This window comes from Paramisgurnus dabryanus, chromosome 8, assembly GCF_030506205.2.
Source record: "Paramisgurnus dabryanus chromosome 8, PD_genome_1.1, whole genome shotgun sequence".
In the NCBI taxonomy this organism is placed as follows: Eukaryota; Metazoa; Chordata; class Actinopteri; order Cypriniformes; family Cobitidae; genus Paramisgurnus; species Paramisgurnus dabryanus.
In genome coordinates, this window is record NC_133344.1 from 19,453,314 (window position 1) to 19,474,664 (window position 21,351).

The following is a 21,351-nucleotide window of genomic DNA, read 5'->3' on the forward strand; positions in this document are numbered from 1 at the left end:
AGCTAACAGCAGTAGTTGTGACTGCCGTTTACATCCCACCAGATGCTAACGCGAACGCAGCTCTCACCCAACTACATAACACTATAGAAAAAAACCAACGAAACTACCCAGATGGAGTGCACATCATAGCAGGTGATTTTAATCGGACATGTTTAAAAAAAGTTCTACCTAAATTCACCCAGTATGTTAAATGTGCGACCCGAGGGAAAAATACACTGGATCATGTATATTCCAACATTAAAAAAGCCTTCAAAACCTCACTCCTCCCCCACCTGGGACAGTCAGATCACTATTCACTGCTTCTTCTCCCAGCATATACCCCACTGAGGAGGAAAACAAAACCAGTCACAAAGATTATCAAAACTTGGCCTGATGAATCTCTACTTCAGCTGCAGGACTGCTTTGAACGAACCAACTGGGAGGTTTTTGAACATCAAGACCTGCAACAATACACAGAATCTGTTTTATTCTACATTAAAAACTGTACAGAAATTGTCACTGTAAATAAAAAGATTCGAGTGTTTCCAAATCAAAAACCCTGGATGACACGGGAAGTACAGTCTTTACTTAAAGCACGTGACGCCGCTTTAAGGTCTGATGACAAAGCCTTGTACAGCACTGCGAGATCTAACTTAAGGAGAGGCATTAAACTCGCCAAAGAAAACTATAAAAAGAAAATAGAGGACCACCTCACAAACAAAAATCCAAGAAGAGTGTGGCAGGGCATTCAGAGTATTACCAATTACAAAAATAAAAACCACAGCAACACTACCACTGATGCCTCACTGGCAGAGGAACTCAACCATTTCTTTGCTCGTTTTGAGGTTAAGCAACCCACAACAAATTTTGCACATTCACCAACTTCCGGCACCCACCATCTCACACTACAGGAACATGAGGTAAGAAGAGTTCTCAAAACTGTAAATACAAAAAAGGCTGCTGGTCCGGATGGAGTAATTGGCAAAGTACTCAAAGCCTGTGGAAACCAGCTAGCTGGAATCTTTACAAAGATCTTCAACCATTCGCTGTCATCAGCCATCATACCACCCTGCTTAAAATCAGCCACTATCATCCCTGCTCCTAAGAAAGCAGTCATCAGCAGCTTAAACGATTACAGACCAATTGCACTAACACCACTAATCATGAAGTGCTTCGAGAGATTAGTCTCCCAACACATCAAAAGTAACCTTCCTCCCACACTTGATCCATACCAGTTCGCTTATAGAGCAAATAGGTCCACAGATGATGCAATCTCCATTGCCCTTCACACTGCACTCAACCACCTCGAACAACAGGGAACCAATGCAAGAATGCTCTTCATTGATTATAGTTCTGCATTTAACACAATAATTCCGGACATTTTAATAAATAAATGATTCGCACTGGCCCTCTCCCCCTCCATCTGCATATGGATAAAGGACTTTCTCACAAATCGCCCACAAACTGTGAAGCTTGGCTCCCACCTCTCTCCTACCATCATGCTCAGCACCGGCTCTCCACAAGGCTGTGTTTTGAGCCCCCTACTCTACTCTCTGTATACATATGACTGTACCCCCACTTATTCCACCAACTCCATTATCAAATTTGCAGATGACACCACAGTGATTGGACTCATTTCGGGAGAAGATGAATCAGCCTACAGAGACGAAGTCCGGAAATTGAAGGAGTGGTGCTCTGTAAATAACTTGACCCTGAACACCTCCAAGACAAAAGAGCTTATTATGGACTTCCGAAGGCATCACAGTGAACCAGCCCCACTCTACATCAATGGGGAATGTGTCGAAAGGGTAAACACCTTCAAATTCTTGGGAGTACACATATCGAACACCTTGTCTTGGTCTACTAACACCTCCGCAACCATCAAAAAAGCACAACAACGGCTGCACTTCCTCAGAGTGCTTAGGAAGAACAACCTTGAAAGTAAGCTGCTAGTGTAATTTTACCGCTCTACCATAGAGAGTGTGTTAGTGTACTGCATTTCAGTGTGGTACTCCAGCTGCACTGCATCAGACAAGAAAGCACTTCAAAAAATTGTCAACACAGCTCAAAAAATCACCGGCTGTCCACTACCCTCCCTGGAAAGCATCGCCCACTACCATTATCTCTCTAGGGCCAAAAACATCATCAAGGACACAACCCACCCAGGACATCACCTGTTCAATCTTCTTCCATCTGTCAGACGCTACAGGTCATTACGAGCAAAAAACGTACACTTACAAAACAGTTTCTTCCCAGTTGCTATTAGGACTTTAAACTCATAATGCATTAATCTCAACACCATGTCAACCATGCTATTCTGTCATAGTCACTCATTTCACCAAAATCTCTTCTAAATGTCTGAAATATGCTCTGTGTACACTTATCTATGTAATACTTGAAAGGTCAAAGTGATATTTCATTCAGGGTCACTTTACTAAATAGTCACTTTACTTATAATCAAAAGTCACTTTATATTGAAATGTCACTTTATATGTTGGTGTTCATATGTTTACTGGCTTTGGTCCTCGTTTATTGTCTGTGGTTATATGTTGATATTGAAACACCTATCAGGAGTAGCACAACCAATTTCATTGTATGAAATGCAATGACAATAAAAGCATTCAATTCAATTCAACATCAATATGTATAATATTGCAGAACTAAGGTTTCGAAGAACATAACTGTCCAGTAAAGAGTTTATAAATATGCAACTGTGTAGTGTAAGTCTATAAAAAGTCTTGACTTTTGTTCATTTTCTGGTTGCTTTTCATACATTATTCTACTGTATGTTTTTTTTTATGTTTTTCATATTTCAATGTATTCTTTATGAAAGAGCTTTATAGCAATACCTTGAAACAGCAGACTGATTAGCCTTACATGCTTAATAGAGCACATGCAACTGAGTATTGTAGTCTTCTTATTGTTTTCCATACATTCATCTACAGTAAATGTCATGGTAGACAGTGTTATTCCTTTGAATATTTCACATTTTTAATGTATTCTTTATAGAAGAGCTTTTTTTTTAAATATTGTACATTAAAACAGCAGGCTGATTTGTCTAACATGCTCAATAGAGCACATAATAGTGCACGGTATCAGATGAGTCATCCAGTGATATTATTCATTACAGTTTTTAATAAAGGCCTACACACTGAGACTAGGCTACTGGGAATAAAAATTCCCAGCATGCTTAGCACTGAACCGATTCATCTGAATAAATGTTTTATTTAAAAGTGTTTAAAGTGTTATTTTCTGCAATTGAATCAAAATAAGAATGTTGATAGGTGCATGTTAGTGCCTAAACTAAGCTCAATGGTGACCTAAACACAAATAAAAGTATTCAGTATTGTGCAGAAGAGTATAGTTTAGTTTGGGCTGAAATCAGGCTGATTAAAATTTATTTTGAATGCTGTAACACTATCACAAGACTACTTTCACTACTATATTTCAGTTATTGAAAATATTTTGCATACAAATGTTAGACTGTTTCATTAAGATGTTGTTTTTTTTTAAGGAAGAAACTCAATGCTTTTCGTTCTCACAGCATAAACAACATCACTTTATAATTTGCTGTTTTTATACTCAACAGCAATTTTATTGTTCTTAACACACTTTATTGTTTTCTGGTGTCCCGCAGTGCACTTAAAAATACATAAAATTTCACAACAACATGATTTTTTGCACAATTATTTATTGCTGATTTTTGAAGACATTTCATGATTAAGATGCAGCATTTGTCAACTACAAACTGTTTGTGCAAACTATTGGTTAAAGCATTTAGTATTACATCATTGTGTTTTCTGAATGCTCTCGCTAGGGTCGTATCAATGGATATATATTTGGATTCAGTGACAAACATATCCAGTGATCTTTGCTATGAGGGAATAAGAGCTTTTATTCACATGAGCAGGAGCTTACTGTCAAACTGTCACTGGTCACTCAGGCTTTCTTTAGATTTATGTTTAGTTTATCTGTCCAGGTTTGTGTTTCAAATATTATTCAATTTATATTCTAATTTACATGAAGGTGTATTTCTAGAATTTGGCAATTGTTTGTGTGAAATAACATTTTTATGCATTTCTTTCTGTACATTTTTAAGGATTCTTGTAATTTCTATTATCAGCCCTGGCAGAAGATCAAACTCAAAGTTACAATGAATGCCAATGATACCAGTTTGTTCAATATGAATGTCTCAATTGTGCGTCCTGAATACTTTTTCATCGCTGGACTTACGGGTGTACCATATAGCCACTATTATTATATTTTCTTATTTTGCACTTACATTATTGCTGTAATTGGGAACTGTACAGTTCTTCTCATTATAGCCTTTGACAGGAGTCTGCACAGCCCAAAGTACATTGGTGTGTTTAATTTGGCTTTGGCTGACTTTGGTGAAACTAATGCTTTGATTCCTAACATGATGAGGACGTTTGTTTTTGAGTCACAGTACATCTCCTACAATGCTTGTTTGGCAAACATGTTTTTTGTTTTCTTTTTTAGTACAACACAATGTTCCACACTTGTTGTTTTGGCATATGATCGGTTTGTTGCAATTTGCCTACCACTCAGATATCATGCTATTCTTAATAATACTGTCATGTCTTTAATATGTTCAGCAGTATGGGCATTTAATGCATTTCTGATGGCCGTGACTATGTATTTTATCAGCCGACTTTCATTGTGTAAATCTAATGTAATACAAAGTTTTTTTTGTGATCATGGACCAGTGTTTAGGTTGGCATGTAATGACAATAGCATAAATCTTTTTATAGGACAACTTAACACAGGTTTATACCTTATAGCACCATTGATTCTTATCTTGCTATCATATCTAGGCATTTTTCTTGCCTTGAGTAAAATCACAACTTGGGAAGGACGTTTAAAAGCTTTGAAGACCTGTGTTTCTCACCTGCTGTTGGTGGCATCACTATTTCTTCCCATTATTTGCATTTATCTTTTGGCATTAACAACTTATCTCTCCCCCAATGCAAGAATCATCAGCGTATCTCTTGCATATGCAACTCCGCCAATGTTAAATCCCATTATTTATGTTTTAAACACAGCTGAAATAAAGGTTTTAATTCAAAAAGTGTTTAAAAACAGGTCTGTATCAAGTTAAAGGATTTCAAACGAACTGTAATTCAGTAAAACTTATAAATGTACTTTTCTTGTATTAACTTTTATTAGTAAATTGGTAACATTCTCGTTTTTAAACAGAATAAATAGATAAATTTATGTAATGAATTAATATAATTAAATGTTGTAATGTCAATAAATGTAGGGAGAGTATGCTATTTAATGTATTAATTTTTCATGTGTACAGTACATACAGATGCAAACAATTAAGCTTGTTTTTGAGTCCATGTTGTACTGCTTATATCTTTACTTACTGACTGCAAAAAAAAAAAAAGGAAAATACTGAAGTCTTTAACAATATGAATGACACAATTTGAATGTTTTTCTGATGGGCCTGACTGTCGATTTTATCAATTAACTCACATTATGTTAACCTAATGTAATACACTATAGTAATTATAATGCGGTCAAGGAATTTTTCTTGTTTTAAGTAATATCACAACTAAGGATGTAATAAGGCCCTGAAAACATGTGCTTTAAGTTAAAATAAACGTAATACAGCCACACAACAAACGTATTATTATTAACTTATGAAAATATTTTAATCGTTATTTGCATGATAATTTTTTAACGCAGCCACACAATAAATAAAAACTATCACCACAATGCTCACCACTATGATTCCCCTTATCTCGTGTATTAATATTTTTTTGTGTAACAATTTATGATTTGCAAAAATAACTGTTGCATCTGTGTAGATTAGATGCAAAGTGTATGCGCGTTGTGCACGCTATACATTATGGTCAAGCATGCGCCCTTAAAATAGCATAATGAACCACGCGCAACACGCCACTGACTTTAAACTCTTTTTTCTGGTCAGTGGCGCAATTGTTTTTTGAAACTGCAAAATAGCATCAGGGATGCTGAACCGCCCAGGGAGCGCAAGTTCATTCCCTAGTTTGCCGACGTGCGTCTGTGGAGGGAAAAACCAGCTGTGTGCCAGTGCAAAATACGAATGATACATGCATCACTGACAAAGTCAATTGCGCTGCGTGCAAGATAGGGCCCATAGTGTTTTCAAAATGATTATGAAGAAAACTTAACCCAATTAGAAAGATCATTTGAAAAATTACCATGCTGTTTGTTTTTAAATGATTTGAAATTAAATGACCTATTTGAAGGATTTATTCCTTTTACACTTATATCTTTTTTAATTATAAGGAAACAGAGATGGCCACAGACAGTCTCTAAAAACCACAAAATACAATGTAAAGTATGGAGTATGCAACTTGAAACCCTTTCTTTAAGACTTAGAAACAAGACAATCATCTACGGGGAGATTTCCTTTCGCTTCTCCTGATTTTGCCTAGTGGTTGATGTTGATGTTACAGTCCCCCAAATTTATGTTGATCCTGGGAAAACATTTCAATCAGGGACGTGCACAGGGGGGTTGCTCAGGTTGCCCGGGCAACTGCCCATATGCCCTTCTCGACTCAAGTTGCCCTTCCGAGGTGGAAAAAAAATAGTTGTACTTTCACTTCACATTTACACTATGCAGCGTTCCTTCGTTACTGTATTTTGATTAATTACGAAATTTGTATTTTATTTTTAAATTGCTATCTTGTGTTTCTGGCGCATTCGCGAATTAATAACTCGTTAGAATCGATTCCTTACAAAGTGTTGCAAATAAATGAGTCTTTTGATTCGATTCTTTACAAAGCGAATGGGCCAAAGGTTTTAAATTGGTTCCCGAATCAGTTTGAATGAATCGTTCAGATCGCAGCAAAAACGGAATCGTCCGAAGCTGTTTAACTCGTAACCTATGTAGAAACACGCAGAATATAACCAGTGTTGGGTGACGTGGAAATTAATTTACCAATCTTTTAACTAAAATCAAAACTTCACACATGTACCCGCCATTACATACACGCGACCTGTTCGTCATCAGACACAGTTAAATGCGTGCAACCTCCAGAAGCATTGTAGCACAGATTGAAGAAAATCCATCGATGATTGACGTCTGATTCGCTGTATACTGTAATGCATGATGTAAGTGATTCTCCCAAAACACACGTGACATGACAACGTAAGAAAACATGAGTTTTGTCTAAAATAATTTTTATGTAAGTGTAAACTGTCAATGTCCTCAGACCATTTTAGGAGATTACTAATTTTTACATATGCAAAACTGTCAGTTTACTTGTCTGATATTTCAGCTATAAGCTACATCAACATTGAGACTAGAGTTAATTTGTTAATTTGAAAAGCTTGTCTATTCTGTGTTTGTATTCTTTTTTTCTGTACTGTTTGTGTATGTTGCAGTTTTGCACATACTGTAGAAGTGCCCTACATAAGTATTCTTCTGTTTGTTGTGGAGTCAAGAAATGTCTAAACATTAAAAGATGAACATGAGACAAAAGTACAGAATCTGTCACATTATTTTTTTTATGGTCACTGAGCTGTGTCCTGATTGTTTACACATGAAAAGCATAAAATGTGTAGGATCAGTTTGATTCACTTATGTGCATTTGTGTACAGCACACATAAGTCAGCATTTAATGCTGTTGTTCTTTGTTGTTAAAGCATGTATGTGTTGAAACATAAACAAAGGTTAATAAAATGTGACATTCTAAACTTCTGACATACTGATATTTATCTTACCAATTTCTGGTCTCCACAAACAGAAAAATCTTGTCTTTACAGTTCTGATACTTATGGAGGGCACTGTATTGTGTGTGTGTGTGTGTGTGTGCGTGCGTGCGTGCGTGTGTGTTTGCACGTGTATATCTAGATTTATTTTTTCATGAGTAACTAGTAACTCGCTACTTGAGTATTATTTTCATTTCATACTTTGTACTTCTACTTGAGTAATTATTTATTTAGTTACTTGTACTTTTACTTGAGTAAAGTTTTTGGCTACTCCTTCCACCTCTGTTAAAATCTTCAAGAATCTAGGCTGAGTTTGCCTCGTTTAAGCCTAAATAATCAGACAGATAGCAGCTAGCTATAGACAAGCAGCATAGGCTACAATTTTTTTGGTAGGCATTAGGCAAACATGTTTGCTGATTTTAATAAAGACCCTGTTATTCTCAGTCCTTCATATAGGCCGTGAGTTTAAAAAAAAAATTTTTAGGGGGGGGGGGTGGTGCCCTTTATTTAGGTCAGAGCAACTGCCCCTAAAAATTCCTGTGCACGTCCCTGATTTCAATCAACCAATTCAATTTCAAAAATAAGTTTACAACCAGGATTAGATGGTTCTGGAAGATTGTTTTCACTTATCATCTCCCTTTGGTTTTATGGTTCAAATAAGTTTAGGGTTGGGTTTTATGTGAGTTAAGGGTTTTATTTACAAAAATTTTGCCCTGAGGACATCTCTCACTTAGCAAAATCAGTTTAGGCCTTTGCCTTTACCCATGGGATGTTGGTGCATATTGAGGCATATTGAGACAAAGGGACATTTATGGCAATTTGCTCAAATTCATACAAATTTGCCACCTCATAAGAGATGAATTCCCGTGAGAACATGCTGAAAGTGAACAAGACACCTGCTTGAACAAGACACCAGAATGCATGCGCAACATCAAAGACATTTTTTAAGTCAGTGGTTCCCAATTCCAGTCCTCGGGGCCCCTCTCCCAGAATCCTTATATGAAACACCTATTTCTACTAGGCTCCTTCCACAATGTTTTCCCAATTAACACAATAACAAGTTAAACTACATCAGGTGTTTTATATATGGAGACATCTAAAACATTCTGGAAGGGGGCCGAGGACTGGAGTTGGGAACCACTATTAATTAGCGATGCACCAAAATGGGTTTATAGCGACCTCATCCGACCATTAGGAAGTTGTGATGACTCAGGCAAGTGTGGATCCATTTGCAACACTTTATTGTTCAGTGAGAGCAACGAACAGAAAACAAGCCAAGCACAACAGCAGTAAATCATAAACGTAAACACATTCCGTGGTTGAGGTAGGCAGAGTTCGATCATTAACGATAAACCAGTCCGAGGTCGGGGTAGGCATAGAACAATCATGAACTGTAATCCAATCCAAAGTCAGGGGCAGCTGACAAACAACAGTAATCCAAAAGACAGTCTGAAATAACACCAGGAAAGCAAACACGAGAAAATACCAGGAAAACAATCAGTAACGTTGTGGGGCAAACAAGACTTCGCAAAGTCAGTGTGTTAGAGTCCCAGGTTAAATAGGGCCGCTGACCCGGAACAGGAATGGCGGGATCAGTGGCCGCAGGGGATTGATGGGAAAGGTAGTCCAGTTAATAATCAGGTGAATGTGAGGGTTGCATACCCCCACCCTGCGAGCGGCTCCAGTTGCGGGAAGGGTTTTTCCATGGGCGACCTCAGGTGTAAGGGGCCGGCCTGTCTGGATGAAACCTGTGAAACTCGAGGATGAGATTAGGATCCAGGATATTTTCAGCATCCTCCCAAGATCTTTCTTCCAGGCCATTCCCCTCCCAGTCTACTAGATACTGAATGATGGAGCCCTGGCGTCTGGAGTGCAGCAGCTCGCAGACCAAGTAGGCATTGTTTTAGGATTTTGAAAGGACCAACATAACTGGGATTCAGTTTCTTCCACGGAAGATGAAGTCTTAAGTCTCTGGTAGAGAGCCATACCGACTGGCCAGGTTCATAGGTGGGGTCAGGATGTCTATGATGATCAGCTTTCTCTTAGAGTTTCCTGATGGCTCGACATAGGTGGAAATGAGCCTGTTCCCATACATCCTGGCTGCGTGAGAACCAAGCGTTAATGGCAGGGACGTTGGGGGGTGCCTCATCCCAGGGAAGCATATGTGGCTGGTATCCAAGTACGCACTGAAACAGGGTAAGACCAGTGGCTGAGTTCTGAGCATATTCCAGCCAAGGTAGGAAGCGGCACCAATCATGTTGATTCTGATGACAATGTATACAGAGAAACTTGGTAAGTTCTTGATAGAGGCATTCAACTTGACCATTGAATTGTGGGTGATAACCAGATGTGAGGATGATGTTGAGTGCTTTGAAAAACACCTTCCGTACCTTGGACTTAAATTGAGGACCACGGTCTGAAACAATGTCTTCAGGGAGTCCATAGTAATGGAAAACACAATGTAGAAGTTGTTCTGCCCTTTCTAGGGCAGATGGAAGCTTGGGCAAGGGAATTAACCTACAGGCTTTAGAAAAGCGATCCACCATGGACAGGACGACGATGTTACCTTCGGAAGCTGGTAAATCTGTGAAAAAGTCAATGGCAATATGCGACCAGGTTCTCTGTGGGATCTCCAGGGGTTGAATGAGGCCCTGTCTGGGGGTTGATGAGAGGCTTTCATGGTTGCGCAGGTGGAACAGGCGCTGACGATGGAGGTTGAGGTTGTTCAGTTGGTTAATTTCAAGCATCATGTTCCACTCTATAGGTGCGATGATTAGGAGAGGGTGGGATTATGGGTTTGTGACAGATGGTTGAGGGGGGATCAAACTGATGTGACAGGGCATCGGCCTTGGCGTTCTTAGAGCCGGGCCTGTACGTAATGATGAACTGAAACCGGGTGAAGAAAAGTGCCCATCTGGCTTGGCGAGTGTTCAGGCATTAAGCAGATATGCAAATATTCCAGGTTGCGATGGTCTGTAAGAATTGTAAATGGGTGTTTGCCGCCCTTAAGCCAATGCCGCCACCTTTCTAGTGCTGCCTTCATGGCCAACAGTTCACGGTTACCTACATCGTAGTTGTGCTCAGCTGAGTTTAGCTTACGTGAGAAATTAGCACAGGGGTATAACTTGGAAGCATTACCTTGTCTCTGGGACAAAATTGCGTCAATTCCTCAGCTGGAGGCATCTACTTTGACAATAAATGATTGTTCTGAGTCTGGGTGGTGCAGGATCAGGGCAGAGGTAAACAGTGATTTTAATTCTTCAAAGGCTCTTTCGCGGCCAGGTCCCAGGACAGCTTGTGGCTGGCTTTCCTTACCAGTGATGTTAAAGGTGCAGCAACCAAACTGAAGTTCTTAATACATCTTCTGTAGAAATTAGCGAACCCTAGGAATCGTTTTAACTACTTCACTGTAAGTGGTCCAGGCCAATTTAACACTGCCTTTACCTTCTTTTCATCCATGGCAACCCCCTCAGGACTGATGACGTAGCCCAAGAATGATGTGGTGGTCTGATGAAACTCACATTTTTCTATCTTGGCGAAAAGGTGGTGTAAGATGAGTCGCTGAAGAACTGCCCTGACGTGCTGTATATGTTGTTCTAGAGAATTTTGAGTAGATCAGGATGTCATGTATGTAGACGATGACGAAACGGTTCTCTGAAGACATTGTTGATAAGTGACTGGAACACTGACGGACTGTTCGACAATCCGAAGGGCATCACTAAGGATTCATAGTGTGCACTGACGGTTGAGAAGGCTGTTTTCCACTCATCTTCCCCCCAGATACGAATCAGATTGTAGGCACTGCGAATGTCCAGTTTGGTGTAGATTTTGGCGTTGCGTAGTTGCTCCAGTGCGGCCGGAACTAAAGGTAGTGGGTAGCGAAACTTGGCAGTCCCATCATTTAATCATTGGTAGTTTATACAGGGACGCAGACCACCATCTTTCTTTAACACAAAGAAGAACCCCACTGCCGCCAGTGAGGTAGAGTGACGAATGAATCCTTCGGCTAACTCCTCATTGATATAATCATTAATGGCCTGAGTTTCAGGTTCAGAGAGTGCAAAAATTTGACCCTTAGGAGGTAGTGCGCCAGGTAGGAGTTTGATGGCGCAATCGCTGGGTTGATGAGGAGGTAGCTGGGCTGCCTTGGCCTTACTGAATGCAGTGGCTAGATCATGGTATTTGTGTGGTATACTTTCAGGAATGGTGATGCTGGGGTGATTTATGTAGAACAAAATGGAATCCTGGAGGTTATTAACACATGATGTGTGGCAGTGATCGTTCCAGCCAGTGATTCATTTGTCCCTCAATGAAATGAGTAGATTATTGTGATGCAGCCACAGGAAACCCAGGATGACAGCATTATGTGGTGACGAGACGTCAAAAAAGGTGATGTTTTCCGAAATAACACCAGGAAAGCAAACACGTGAAAATACCAGGAAAACGCTAAGTAATGTTGCGGGGCAAACAAGAATTCACAAAGTGTGCTTCAAAAATGTGCTAGAGTCCCAGGTTAAATAGGGCTGCCGACCCGGAACAGGAACCGCGAGAACAGCGGTCATGGGGAATGATGGGAAAGGTAGTCCTGTTAATAATTGGGTAAACATGAGGGTTGCGTAATTGGGGCGTTAACGCTGACAGCCGTCACAGAATTAATGAGTTCTACACGTATAAGTAACTGAATTGTTCACCTGAAATACGGTAGTCTACCATAGCATTTTCTATGGTAAATTGTGGTAAATTTTAGTATTCTGTAGTATATAGGCTTTTTAGTCCAATTAATGACTGGCAATGATTTTTATATGATAGAGTAAATGAGGTAAATGCCAGACAAATGTGATATATATAAAGTAAAAAGACTTAGGAGTTGAAAACCAGCAGTAGCTACATTGTCATCTTTTGAGAAGTTTCAGCAATTTATGATATACAGTGGCAAGAAAAAGTATGTGGAATTTCATAGTTTTCTGAATAAATTTGTCATAAAATGTGATCTGATCTTCATCTTAGTCAAGGGTCAAGGGACAAACATAATGGGTCTACAAATAATTACACAAAAACATAGATGAAGATCAGATCACATTTTATGACAAATTTATTCAGAAAACTATGAAATTCCACATACTTTTTCTTGCCACTCTATTTGATTCATTCATTTGGATGTTTCGTAATTTATTTGATTAAAATTATTAATAAAATAAAAACCCTATTGATATGATATAATTACTGAGAATAAAAATCCCAGATGACTATTTGGTTTATTTACCAAATGAGAGCATGAGTTTATAGTCAGATTATTACTATCACGTGCTTTGTCAAAAAAAATTTGCTGTAAAATGATGGTAAAATCTGCTCATTGATACCAACTGACTGAGGTTGTTTTGTTCGAAAGTGATGAAAAAAGTGTGTGTTTTAGTCTGTGTACGACAGCCAATGTTTGCATTAGAAGGCCAAAACACTGTTTTAATTACTTTGACCTTCTCTCTTGGTTTTGCATCTCTTTCTCTTTGTTTACCTTTAGAGATACAAACACAGTAACATAAAAACCTCATGATGCATGCCATTTCCCTATAGGCTTCATTTGCTACTTGTTTTTTTTCTCTATTCCCAATGAGTGTATGTCTTTGTGTGTGTCTGTTGTTAACAAACAAGTACATTTATAGCTCTATTAGATGACACAGGATCATTAACAAAGTCCCATGTGTCATGCTAATGTCAATCAATATACTAGTTTGTTTAGTCACTTACATTTGATACCAAACAACCAAGAATAAATGTACAATATTGTTTATTTTTGCTGTTGCTGTTATTGAGAATACTATATCTAAATACATATATTCAGGCTGAATACACAGTTTAGAAAGAAATCCCAGGTAATATTTCTTTTAATCCTTTTTAGATTGCAGTATATTTCACCTTTTACATTCTCACTGGTCTTCAACAGCTCCACATACAGTAGCCTATCTGCTTTTGCATAGTTTTAAATTCATAATTTCCTTTATATCTGGCCTTTTAAGATCTTAAAAGTCTAATTTGTAGTAAGTGTGATTATGATAACCTTCCCCTTGATCCATAAAACCTCCATCAAACCAAATTCTAAAAGAAAATGTTTAATAACATTGCCATAGCAATGTGACTAATTGTTAATATTCATATTAATTATTTTGCATATACCATATAACATGTAATTATACTACAACCAATGAAAAAGATTATTATTATTTTTCACCTAACTGTTAATATTTTTAAACATAAATCAGTGTATGGAGCTTTAAGTATATTTAACATAAATTGAATTCTCAGCTAAGCTGAAGGTCAATTTAAAAATAATATTTGATTATCTCTCATAATGTCTCAGGACAGTTTTACACAAGAGACATTATTATAATGGGCAACTGGGAATAATACACACTCCCCATTCAGCTTTAATCTACTTGTGGCTTTTGCGGTATACTGAGTTAGGTCCAGCCTCCACTTTCATGCGCGTAATTTACACGGGGTTACGGGGGTCATGACCCCCGCAAAAATCAAATCCAGCTAATATAACCCCCTCCATATCATCACATCATTCACATTGAAATATGAAATATTCCGAATGAACACTTTTGTTCGTTTTCTTTATTAATTTTCATTTGCCAGCAAGAAAGATAGTATCATATTTTAAATAATCTGTAATGTGCACAGATAAGTTAGCTCACGGTACATTCACACGGGGCGTAAGCGTTAACGCTTAACGGAAGGCTTGTCTGAAGCGTGGCCAACAGCCAATCACTGTGGTCGCAACACAAGCCCCGGTCTTCCATAAACGTAATTGGCTGGCTCTGCCTAGGTTATTTGCATAAGGTGAAATGATTGGCTGACGCACGCGTTGCTGCTTGAAAAGTTGAGAAATGTTCAACTTCTGCCGTGAGCAACGGCACTGATGCTGTGCCGACGGATCCACAATTCAGTTTGCCAACGCTTGACGTCACCCATTAAAAGTGAATGGGAAACGTCAACGCTTACGCCCCGTGTGAATGCGCCATCAGCGTTTTTTTCAGAGTCAGTGTGGTGGGGCAGAGACATGGCAAGGTGAACTTCCGGTGGCGCTGCTCGGCTGGCGACCTGGACACATACGCACTTGCCAGTTGTTTGTTTGTCTATGTTATGTTTTAAAGTGTTCTAAGTGTTGTTGTTTTTAAAACTATTGTCTCAGCGACGATGAATGCGCATCTGATACAGTTTTTATTACTGGTCTTGCTTGGCGGTGAGCTTTTAGCACTAAAACGTGTACTGCCTACACAGCTCAGCGTCGCACCGTTGCTATGCTACACAAAAGCGGACCTGCTTGCACTAAGGCCGGCAGAGACAACGACGCCCGTGGATTTACCTGAGGAAATGAGGAGGAAGCATGCTTATCCAACGCGACCCCGGAGAAGAGGAAAGAGAGGAGGAATCCGTTTCCGTCTCCGCAATTGGGGAAGCAAATCACCTTTACCATCAGTGATTCTAAGTAATGTTCGATCCTTAAGGAACAAAATGGAGGAGCTACACACAAACATAAGGACTTGTCATCAGTATCGCGAGTCCTGTTTGATGGTTTTTACTGAGACATGGCTCCATCGGGATATCCCCAGCTCTATGGTCGAATTGGAGGGGTTCTCACTTGTTCGTGCAGACAGGGACGAAAACTCTGGTAAGACAAGAGGTGGCGGTGTTTGCATCTACATCAGAGATGAGTGGTGTGGCCAGTTCACGGTAAGAGAAGTACTGTGTAATTCAGACGTGGAAGTTTTATGTGTATCATTGAGACCTTTTTATCTTCCGCGAGAATTTGGAAATATTATTATCTGCGCGGTGTATGTCCCTCCAAGCGGGAATGCAGCTAAAGCAGCGAGCAGAATAAGTGACTGTGTAAATGAACAATTAAGACGCACTCCATCAGCTCCAATGTTTATACTTGGTGATTTTAATCATTGTAATCTGGAGCCTGTACTTCCGGGGTATGAACAGTACATCAAGTGTAATACCCGAGGTAACAAGACTCTAGACAAATGCTACGGGAATATAAAGGAGGCATATGCTGCTAAGGCCAAACCACCCTTATCACACTGTGATCATAACACTATTCAATTGATTCCAACCTATAAAACACTTTTAAAAAGGGTAAGCCACACACTAAGACTGTTTCAGTCTGGTCTGATGATAGCATTGAGACTCTAAAGGGCTGCTTGGACTCCACGGACTGGGCCCTTTTTCATGAACTGGATATTGAGACTGCCACAGATACCATCACAGACTATATTAACTTTTGTATGGATACAGTTGTCGAAAAGAAAACTGTCACTGTATTCCCTAATAACAAATGGTATATTACAAAAGAGGTTAAGGAGTGTATAAATAGGAAGAAGGCGGCTTTCCTCAGTCACGATAAAATCGAACTTAAATCAGTTCAAAATGAATTAAATCATTTACTGAGGAAGGCAAGGAAAAAACATAAGGACACTATAGAACATAACTTCAATATAGGGAACTCTAAAAAAATGTGGGACGCCATAAAAGTGGCAACCAATATGGCCCCATCTCGTAAAAGAATCATAACCAGCGAGGATGAGCACAAAGCTAATGAATTAAATGCCTTCTTCTTCGGTATGAGTCACCAGTGCAATATTTGGATCCATTGGACAACATTACATGTGACTTAGGTCAGAGAATAGAGGTGGATCCTCGTAAAGTTAGCAAGTTATTTAGAGGCTTAGGCTCAAAAAAAGCTACAGGTCCTGATGGGATCTCTACCGTTTTGCTACAAAGCTGTGCTACAGAACTAACAAAAGCCTTCTGCCCTATCTTTCAACGTTCAGTGGATTCTCATATCATTCCATCAATTTGGAAAAAATTTATAATCGTACCGATTCCTAAGAAAAATTGTACAGCTAACAATAGTGATTTTAGACCTGTAGCGTTAACTTCCAATGTTATGAAGTGTTTCGAAAGATTTGTTATATTAGAGTTAAAGGAGCAGGTTAAGCCATTCCTAGATCCACTACAGTTTGCGTACAAGGCCGGCCGAGGCACTGAGGATGCTGTCAATTGCATCACTCACTTGGTTAACACCCACCTGGAACATGCCCAAGCGTATGCTCGTTTACTTTTTATAGATTGTAGTTCAGCTTTTAATACACTACAGCCCATTGTACTGATTAATAAGTTAACAGAGCTAAATGTTAACCCTTATTGTATTAAGTGGTTTTATTCTTTCTTAACTAACCGGACACAACAGGTCAGGGTCAATAATTCCTACTCAAAAGTGGAAACTACGAATACCGGGGCACCGCAGGGTTGCGTTAGCTCACCTATTTTATTTACGTTATATACTAATGAGTGTGTCGCTAGTCAAGACAATACGTTTTTTATAAAATACTCTGATGACACAGCTGTTCTCAGTCTACTGACCAGGCAAACAAATATTACAGAATACTTCTCTGCTGTTGATAAATTTGTTTGCTGGTGCGACAGGAACTGTTTACAATTAAATGGAACGAAGACAGTGGAAATGATTTTTGACCCAAAACATGTGGGAGACCACAGTCCATTAACGATACATGGTATCAATGTCAAACAGGTTTCCTCGTATAAATACTTGGGAATTTTTATGGATAATCTACTCAGTTGGTCTTCTCATGTTAATAATCTGTGTTCCAGATTGCAGCAGAGGCTCTACTTTTTTGCGTAGGCTTAAGGTGTTTGGAGTGAATCAGAAGATTATGTACCTTTTCTATCAGTCTGTGGTTGAGAGCTTAGTACGATACGGAATTACAGCATGGTATGGTAACCTGACTGTCCAGTTAAAGTCCAGGATTGGGAGATTGGTACATAATGCCCATAAAATTATCGGGTGGAAGGAGAAACAAACTGTACAGGAGCTGTATGATGTATCGATTTTAAATAACGCTAGGAAAATTGTTGCTGATGAGACACACATTTTACATACAAACTTTCACTTAATGCCCTCTGGAAAACGTTATAGAGTCCTATTGTGTAAGTCTAACCATCTTAAAAACTCATTTGTTCCCTCTGCAATTAGAATGTTGAATAGGGACAAAACAAATTTTTAAAACATGTTTTTAGAGATTGTTTATGCGGTAACTAGTGTTATTTTTTGTGGATTTTGTGTATATTGTAATTGGGAACTTAAAGGTGCTCTAAGCGAATTGACGTGTTTTAGGCCATAAAACATTTTTTGTTACATACAGCAAACATACCGTCACTATCTGCTAGCTACCCGTTCCCTGATCACACTGTAAAAAAACGCGGTCTCTGTAGACAGCGCAGGCTTCTCAAACTGCAATACAAACAAAATGGCCAAACCTAAACCAACGAAGCATAACAAACAAGTTCCAGCCAATAAACGACTAGAAGGATTTGGGGGTGGGTTTTGGGGCGTTAGTGCGCGTGCACATGAACGGGGTGTGAGGACTGGAGTAGTGAGAAGCGTGAGGTCAAGATAACTCTCGTAGAAAGGCGGCAATAAAAACTGAATTTTGGATATGGCCGATACACGGCCAAAGAGACGACGTTCCGCTGAACAAAGGGCAAAGTTGGCAGAAAAGCAAAAGGAACGTTCGAAGTCCCGGATTTACATCGGAAAAGCCTTCGAAAGGTGGCGAGAACTCCGCGGGCAGAAAGGCTTCCAATCCGATGTACAGGTGGCTCTGTTTTTGCTGGACAGGTGGGTAACTTCAATTTGTTTTTTCTTTATAACCTACAAACACAACGATAAAATTAGCTCACGTTAGAATTATGCCACCAGTGCTAACCTTGGTGAATATAACTTACAGGTTTATAGCAACTAACGTTAGGGCTAATATAAGCTCTGAAGTGGACATGATCAAGCAAAGTCACGGAAGGGCGGAAGTTTGTGTAAATTATTGTTTACAGACAATGTTATGAATGTAAATGTTCATTTATATCCTATTGCCAACTTTGACATAATTTGATTACGATGGAGGCTTTGTTTATGCTTGCTGGGAGAACGCGAAGCTATTTTTAGCTTTTCAATCGGCAGTGGTTTTCTAGTAATATTTCGATTTTCTACATGATCGTTTATACGGCGACATTACACCTTGAATGAAGTATCAGTAACACTACAATTTGTATTTAGTGAGTAATTTGACTTGACTTTATGTTCACACAAAAACCTAAATATGCAAGTGCTCATGGATTTTATTTTATAACGATCATTTCACTTTATTGCTTTGTTTTTTACTTTGTTGCCTGCACAGCTACAAGACGGACAAATATACCTCCACGCCATTCAAGGCTGGGACCATGATACCTTCCCCACCACAATTATCTAGCATTGGCTCCCAGTCCTTGTCCGGACGGTGAGAGAGTTTGTCATTGATTACTGTTCAAATTTTTGTTATGCATACTGTATTTATGTGATATTCTGTCTCAAATTATGTGATAATCTCTTCTATTTGTGTTTGTGTAATAGAGATGAGTTTGCCATGCAGGGAGTGCAATATATGGACGGGAGCACTGTATCAGTAGTTGAACAGTTGGAAGCCAGGTGTGTAAAAAATAACTATAATCTGGAAAAGTGTTCTGTTTTTTTCTGTTATGTATTGAAGCAAAATTCAGGTTCTCTTTCAAACATTCGCTCGGTATATCACTATGGGAACGCCTCTGGCGTGACAGATCATGGAAGCACCAATCACACCACGTCTGTCGGTTGACAGACCAATCACGGCAGTGATGCTGGAGTCCCGCCTCCCCACCTTAAATATCACTGCCTTTGGTACCTTACTTCATTCTCGATCTCTTCCCCGTGAAGATCTTTTTTTTGGGAGCTATCCGTCAGCAGGCACTGTAGGAAATAGCTGTTTAACAGTTCTAGGACGAGCTGTCAAGGTACGTCGTTGAGCGCAGCTGTTTTTTCTTACGGGCGATTTTTCACTGTCACGGTGAATTCTGCTGCGGTATTGGACATCGATTGTACTAAGTAACACGTTGTGGTGAACTTAGAATGGCTAGTACTTCAAAGGCTAGTTCTTCGGACGACGGGGCAAAAGCGGCGACCCCGCGTCCATGTGCGTGTGGATCGATGATCTCGGCCAGAGATTCTCACCCCTTATGCATCGTCTGCTTGGGGGTGAAACACGCGCAAGCGGCCCACGCTAACCCGGAATGCTGCCCGCACTGCTCTCGCTTCCCGTCAAGGGTGCTAGAGAGAAGGGTGCGAGTAGCGGCCGCTAATAAAGGAGACCCCTGTCTTTCCCAGTCAGTCACGGGAGAGACTAAGAAGCCCCCGGAGTCAGACAACTGGGGCGACATGATGGATGAACTCTCCTCTGACCTACCTCCCCTTTTTGGGTCTCTGCCAGACGATGGAGAAGAGGAGGACGATTACGACGACGAAACGATCGCTCGCTTGTTAGAGGAGAGTGAAGAGGATGAGGATGATGCCATCCTCCCACCGAATCCTTCCCGACCGGACAGCGCGTTAAGCGAAGGGTCCCCCCCCCCCGGCCCAAGCGGAGTTCGACCTGCTCGAAGTATGTCGAAGAGCGGCGGAGAAACTTAGTATTGACTGGCCGTCTCAACAGACAGAGCAGGGAGCAGAAAGGGACCTTTATGACGGGAAAAGGCTACCGTCGCGAGCCCCGGCGGCGAAGCAACTTATTCCAGCGGTCCCGGCATGCATCTCGGAAATGAAACGATTCTGGGATAAACCATTCTCACACAGGGTCCCTGTTAAAGGGTTTTCGAGGTTGGATGTCGGGAATATGGAGGAGTTAGGATTATCAAACCCCCCTCCCGTGGAGCCGTCGGTGGCGAATCATTTGAATCCCAGCCGCAGAGCGGCTCTGTCCTCGGCTTCAACCTCTCTACCGGGTCGTACTGAGCGCCTAACAGCCTCAGTTTTTCAGAAGATCTACCGTTCCTCAGCCCTGGCGGTGCGGGCTCTTAATGCCACTTCTCTTATCACTGCTTATCAGGCAGAACTCATGGAGGAGTTAGGAAAGCAGATGGACGCCGGCGCTGTTATCCCGGGCCTCTGGGAGGAGGTGTGTGTTATTTCAGATCTTAATCTGAGAACGTCTCGGGGCGCAGTCCAGAGCTGTGGCCGTAGCATGGGTCTGGCGGTGGCAGGGGAGCGAGCTCTTTGGCTGGGACTGTCGGGACTGTCAGATAGAGAAAAACTGGACTTCCTGGACGCCCCGGTTGAGCCCAAAGCCCTCTTCAGAGCTTCGGTCGCGGCTATGAGGCAGCGGTGTGACTTAAAGAAACAGGAGGGGGAAGCTTTTCAAACATGCCTTCCCCGGAGGCATACCGCTAGGGCCCCTCCGCCGGCTAGACCCAGTTTTGATGCCCCTCACCGGGGTGGCCAGGTAGCATTTAGAGGTCACAGCCATAGACCTGCACAGCCTCAACAGGCAGAACCGCAGTCAAAGCCCGCTCCGCCGAGAGGAAAACCGTCTTATGCAGCGGCTGCGGCTAGACACCGGCCGGCTAACCCTCAGGGCGGCAAGAAACGACGGGCAACCTAACATTTCCCGCACAGGACGACGGGATGAACGGCAGCACTCACGGAGTCTCTGTCACGTTCCTCCCCTCAGAAAGGTTATTTTCTCCCCCTCCCACCAAGAGAAGGTGTGGGAATCGGGA

The 21,351-nt window shown here is 40.6% G+C and overlaps 1 protein-coding gene across 1 annotated transcript; it reads left to right on the plus strand.

The window, feature by feature from the left end:
- The first annotated feature begins 4,132 nt into the window (after positions 1 to 4,132).
- On the plus strand, positions 4,133 to 9,249 carry LOC135770408 (olfactory receptor 1M1-like). Its single transcript, XM_065280104.1, has 2 exons — positions 4,133 to 5,082; positions 9,037 to 9,249. The coding sequence occupies exons 1-2, from the start codon at positions 4,133 to 4,135 to the stop codon at positions 9,092 to 9,094; spliced, it is 1,008 nt and encodes a 335-aa protein (XP_065136176.1). The 3' UTR covers positions 9,095 to 9,249.
- The last annotated feature ends 12,102 nt before the right edge of the window (positions 9,250 to 21,351 follow it).

Bases quoted from the DNA above. Each gene is read 5' to 3' on its own strand.
- LOC135770408 (XM_065280104.1), top strand. From the start codon at position 4,133: ATGAATGCCAATGATACCAGTTTGTTCAATATGAATGTCTCAATTGTG. The intron at 5,083-9,036 runs GTCTGTATCAAG...TGAGGTAGGCAG, and splicing joins CAAAAAGTGTTTAAAAACAG to AGTTCGATCATTAACGATAA.